General features: G+C 34.9%; 1 protein-coding gene across 1 annotated transcript in view; it reads right to left on the bottom strand.

Annotated features, from left to right (window-relative positions):
- The window catches only part of LOC105449453 (membrane metallo-endopeptidase-like 1), a 58,458-nt gene extending 53,389 nt beyond the window's left edge, over positions 1-5,069 (bottom strand). The window contains exons 1-2 of the mRNA XM_011688705.1: positions 4,736-5,069; positions 2,838-3,046 (exon numbers count right to left, since the gene is read on the bottom strand). Coding sequence (XP_011687007.1) covers positions 2,838-3,046; positions 4,736-5,069 — 543 coding nt within the window. The remainder of the gene's footprint in view (positions 1-2,837; positions 3,047-4,735) is intronic.
- Between the last annotated feature and the right edge of the window lie 48 nt (positions 5,070-5,117).

Below are 5,117 nucleotides of genomic sequence, written 5' to 3'. Positions count from 1 at the left end.
TTTAATTTTGACATGATATATTCATATATCAATCAGTAAATTTTTGATTGATTGCTTTTTTTGTACAAGCAATCGTCGAAGTTTAGATTGACATAGATTCCTATCACCTGATACTAATCAGTCTAAAGTGAATTATATCCGATTTGAATGATTTTAATCCTTTTTGATACCGTATTTTCGGTGCAGAAATCCCGATCGATTCGGATAACTTTTTTTTATAATCGGTTTTAATCGAACATTTTCGGCAGGGTAGCTGCTGAAAATTATTTACTCCAATGTGTGCGGTCCCATACGTATTAAATCGCTCGGATGAACCAAATACTTTGTCACTTTTATCGATGACCATTCTAAATAATATGATTTTTAAAGATAAAGAGTGAAGTATTTGGCGTGTTCAAGAAATACAAGATCGAGAATGTGAAAGATGGAAAAATCATGTATCTCTAGTCAAACAATGGAAGGGAGTACAAGAATTTCGAATTTGACGTCTTCATTTCCGATCATGGAAACTTCAAAAGATTCTCACTGCCGTACCATCCGGAACAGAATGGCACCGTCGAATGAAAGAATCCTGTTAGATACGGCAAGAGATCTGTTGTTGCAATCGGGATTGCAACGACGCGTCGTTTTGAGTTGAGACGATCTCAACTGCCAACTACATCAGAAATGGAACCCCAAGTTCCAGTCTAAGTGGAAGGACTCTCTACGAGGTATAGATCGGAACGAAGCCAAACGTGTCCTATTTCTAGGAGTTCGGAGAATCCAAAGCATTCTGTATAGACACAGACTAACTAAAAGAAAGCTTGACTCACGGGATAAACCAGCAATCTTCTTAAGATACTTAGAATCGTCGAAGGATTATAGAATGTGATTGACCCAGGAGAGAAATGTTACAGTGTAGAAAGATGTCGTTTTTGTAGGTTTTTCTGAATGTGATCCAGCAACGTATTCTGAAGAATTTAAATTAAATAGAAGAAATAGGCTCCAAGGAATAAATCAAATATAGTGAAATAATTGCCAATAGGAGCCAATACGGATGTTGGTGTGTGAAATTTTTATTGTTACAATATCCATCTAACACACGAACTGCGCACCGCACGGTTTGTCGGATTGGGGGAATTGCCCCATAGACAGGCAACCGGATACATTTTCCTGCTAAACGATGGATCAGTCTCATGGGATTCTAAAAAGCAGACATCTGTAGTCTTGTCCTCAACAGAGGCCGATATATGGCCGGCCTTGAGGCCACCAAGGAGACGATCTATTTGAAGGAATTCCTTGCAGAATTAGGATTTGAGGAACTTGCTGATGGAACGCTGTTGGACGATAACATTGGAGCCAAGAAGCTCGCGGAAAACGCGGCTTACCATACACACAGCAAGCATATTGACATTCGACACCATTTCTGAGAGGCTCTAAGAGACCAAAAAATTGATATTCAACACCTGTCCACGGAGGACATGTTGGTGGATCTGATGACGAAAGAGCTATCCAAAGGAAAGCATTTCAAGTTTGTTTAAAGCTGTATAGGATGAGAAATTCGTGCTTAGACTCATAAGATTTTTTATATCTTGAGGGAGAGTATTGGTACTGCGCGCGATCTAAAGTCCCTGTCTCATTGCACTCATAAAATGTAGATAATTGCCTATCGGGGGCACTTCTATGTTACTTCCTCTTTCGTTCGTTCCAAAGCTTTGTTCTAGTGTTTACCACATGCTGTATATTAATGAAAATATACGTTGTAAGCTGTAGAAACGTTATGTTTTTCACACGAGATATTTTGATTCCTGTCTGCATTATCAGTTTAAAATATTGATGTTTTTACTATCTTGATGTATTTTGATGTCTAGCAGCGCCATGTATTTTTACATAAAAAATTTTAGCATTTAAATTAAATTATTTCGTTTTTTTACTGTTACCTCTTTAATTTTTTGTGATTATATTTTTCACTCTATTTTAATATACATATTATGTTCAAAAATACTTTGTGGAAACGAATGCCAGAATATCATATATGTCAGAATATCGCATATGAATTGTGAGATTTATTAACTTGGCGCCAGTTATTGATATCAAATCTTTAATATAACTGATACAAAGAATCACTTGAGTTGAATAAGAAAACGCAATTTTTTTAGGATTATAACTTGATATAACAGTTTTTTTATAGAGAGTTTTTTCATACACACTTAGCGCCTTCTTTACCTTTTTTTAAAAAGATAATTTTGTCGAGATAATCCTTTACATACAGCCGAAACTGTAATGAATTGATTTGGTCTGGGAGGATTCTTACAGATGCTTGTTAGCATTAAAAATATTAAATGCTTATTTAATTTCATTCGTTACAGGATTCCGGTTATATGTAAAGGACTGTGTTTTAAGACCGACAAAACAGTGCGGCGCATTTGTATATGGCTGGATATTGTAACAATAAAAATTATTATACACACTAATATCTGTGTCGGCTCGCATTAGCATTACTTTATCATTTCTGATTTATTCTTCGGAGCCTGAGTCCTTTCTATTTACATTTTTTTCTAAAGTCATACCTAATTAAAATTGTGTTAAACTCTTGCAATATATATTACGTATTATTCTTATAATATAAGCTTTACGATATAACAGCTCGTTTTATTGTAATTAATTTTTGGATGACAAAAATATATTCTGAAGAAGAAAGATTACTTAAAAAAATAAAAAGAACATAATTATTTTTAATTTACAATAATGGCAATCTTTTTAATAAAATAAAGTCCAGGTAAAATTTAAACGACTTCCGTTCATTAGGGCGTTGATATGTTGCCGTCGATTGACGGGACCTTACTTTGCCGGCGCACCTGGAGGATGTTGGCTGAGGAATTCTTATCGTCTGGACCGACCCATTGCTCCAGTAAGACGCCCATGTTGTATTCGCCCCGTAGACGACCTAGGAGAACTTCCAATGGATAAGATGGTGGCCTCCAAGACGTACCCATCACCGCCGGCCAGCCACCAAGATGTTCTAAGGCTTTCTTCAAAGGGGCATCTCCGATCTCTCGTATGCGAGCTGCGTTTTTATGTTTTGATTTTGTAAGATATATGAGATATATTTTATTTATTCATATAGACATTTGGAGTCAATTCTCAGTATTCATATTTCATCAGTTTGGTTTTTAATTTTTATATATGTATGCATGAATCTATTTTTCCAAAGAGAGAGAAATGGATTTCAATTTCATAATAAAACAAGCATACATTCTTTCACTCATTTTTAAATATTATGCAGCTTTAATCTTTGATCGCAAAATGTTATCCAGATATTCAAATCTATAGAAAATAAATTTCGTAAAGAGTTTATTACAAATTTCATCAACAGAATTCAGCAGAAATATAACAGAATCTGCTAATAGAATATGATAACTGATTGATTCCAAAAGATGAGCAGAATTTACCATTTTGTAACTATTTTTAAATTATTGCGAGATGGTAAATGCTCGATTTCTACTGGCATAATATTATTATGTTGGTAGACTTTGCTGGCAGAACAGAAATTTAAGCAGACATAATGGATGCTAATCTATTGCAATATTCCCAAGTAGCAGACTGATGTCAAAAGATGACGTCTATGTGTGGTCATTTCTTGGTCTATGATGTCGACGACTATTAATGAATGTTTATAAGACGTTATTATTTAGAACAGTTAAAAACGTTATTTTCACGACGTTTTGAGGTCGTCCAAATAAAGTCTTTTCAATAACTTATAACATTTTACTTTACTATTAAAATTAAATTATTAAAATATCCGCAAATTCGTAAACAAAAATATTATCCTTGTAATTCCGAACTTTGATTCCTGTAATTTGAACTCAAGTCTTTAGCACAGAAAAAGCAGACGCATAACTCTCTGCGCTATGATTGCTCAGATTTCGTTATATAGATTTAATTATTTAAGTAAAATATTATTTTATTTTTAAAAAATTGAAAGAAATATTGTCCTTTAAAAGTATCTTTAGAAATATTCACATTAAGACAAAAAGTAGAAATGATTACAAATTACATTAATTTATTACCTGAGGAATGATGTCTTCTTAATAGTTATTGTTAAGTTTTTATTCTTGAGAAAGGGGTTACAAAACGTTCCGTGTTCGCACGCAATACGAAGACGACAGAGACTCACGAGAAGACTTCCGTTCAGACGGATAACTGACTAGTTACGAAAAAAAAAAGACTAACACATAAGAAGCAAATAGAACTAACTTTAGAAACGAAAAATGTTACTAGGCAGACAGGCTGGCAATACCCAAATTAAAAGTTTTTATCTCAACACTTCCTCTAAAACTTTAAATTCTTCAAACAACTTTGCTTACGTAAAAGACAAGAAAAATGCACTTATATCTCTGCCTGTTAAACAAAAGAAACCTTAACTCTAATCCTTAATGTTAGTACAAAATCCTTTAGTATGTAGTAATACCTAACATTTTACGTAAACGCTCAAATTGCACGCGCGCAATTGGCTTAGTGAGAATATCAATTGATCACTACCAGGTACATGTTCAGTATCCAGTTGTCCATTTTGATAACACTCGCGTACAAAATGAAATCGCACATCTATGTGCTTCGACCGTTTGTGAGATACGAGGTTTTTGGCGAGCTTTATAGCACTAGCATTGTCAACTAAAAGTACAGGTAGAGTTTTTAAAGGGCGAGATTTCATTAAACAACCGAGTTAACTATACAATGTCTTTTGTTGCTTCACTAGAGGCAACGTATTCCACCTCCGTGGTTGAGAGAGATACACACTCTTGTCGTCTGCTCGCCCAAATAACTGCTCCTCCACTGTATCTAAGGATGATTCCGCTGACTGATCTTTGGGTAGTTACATCGCTGGCATAATCAGCGTCGCTGAAAGCTTCCAATTCACCGGTCCTCTCAGCAACTTTGTAGTAAATTCCTAGACTCTTTGTGCTTCTGATGTACTTGAAGATTTGCTTAATTATCGCCCAATGATTCCGTTTCGGTTCCTCCAGAAATTGTGATGCATAACTCACCGCGTAGGCAATATCCGATCGAGTTGCAATTGCCAAGAACATCAGGCATATCCTACAGCCTCTCTGTACGGAACATTTATTACTTCACAG

Source organism: Wasmannia auropunctata, unplaced genomic scaffold, assembly GCF_000956235.1.
Source record: "Wasmannia auropunctata unplaced genomic scaffold, wasmannia.A_1.0 LD336076.1, whole genome shotgun sequence".
Taxonomy (NCBI): Eukaryota; Metazoa; Arthropoda; class Insecta; order Hymenoptera; family Formicidae; genus Wasmannia; species Wasmannia auropunctata.
The sequence above is the reverse complement of the archived record's forward strand: the minus strand, read 5'-3'. Positions and strand labels throughout refer to the sequence as shown.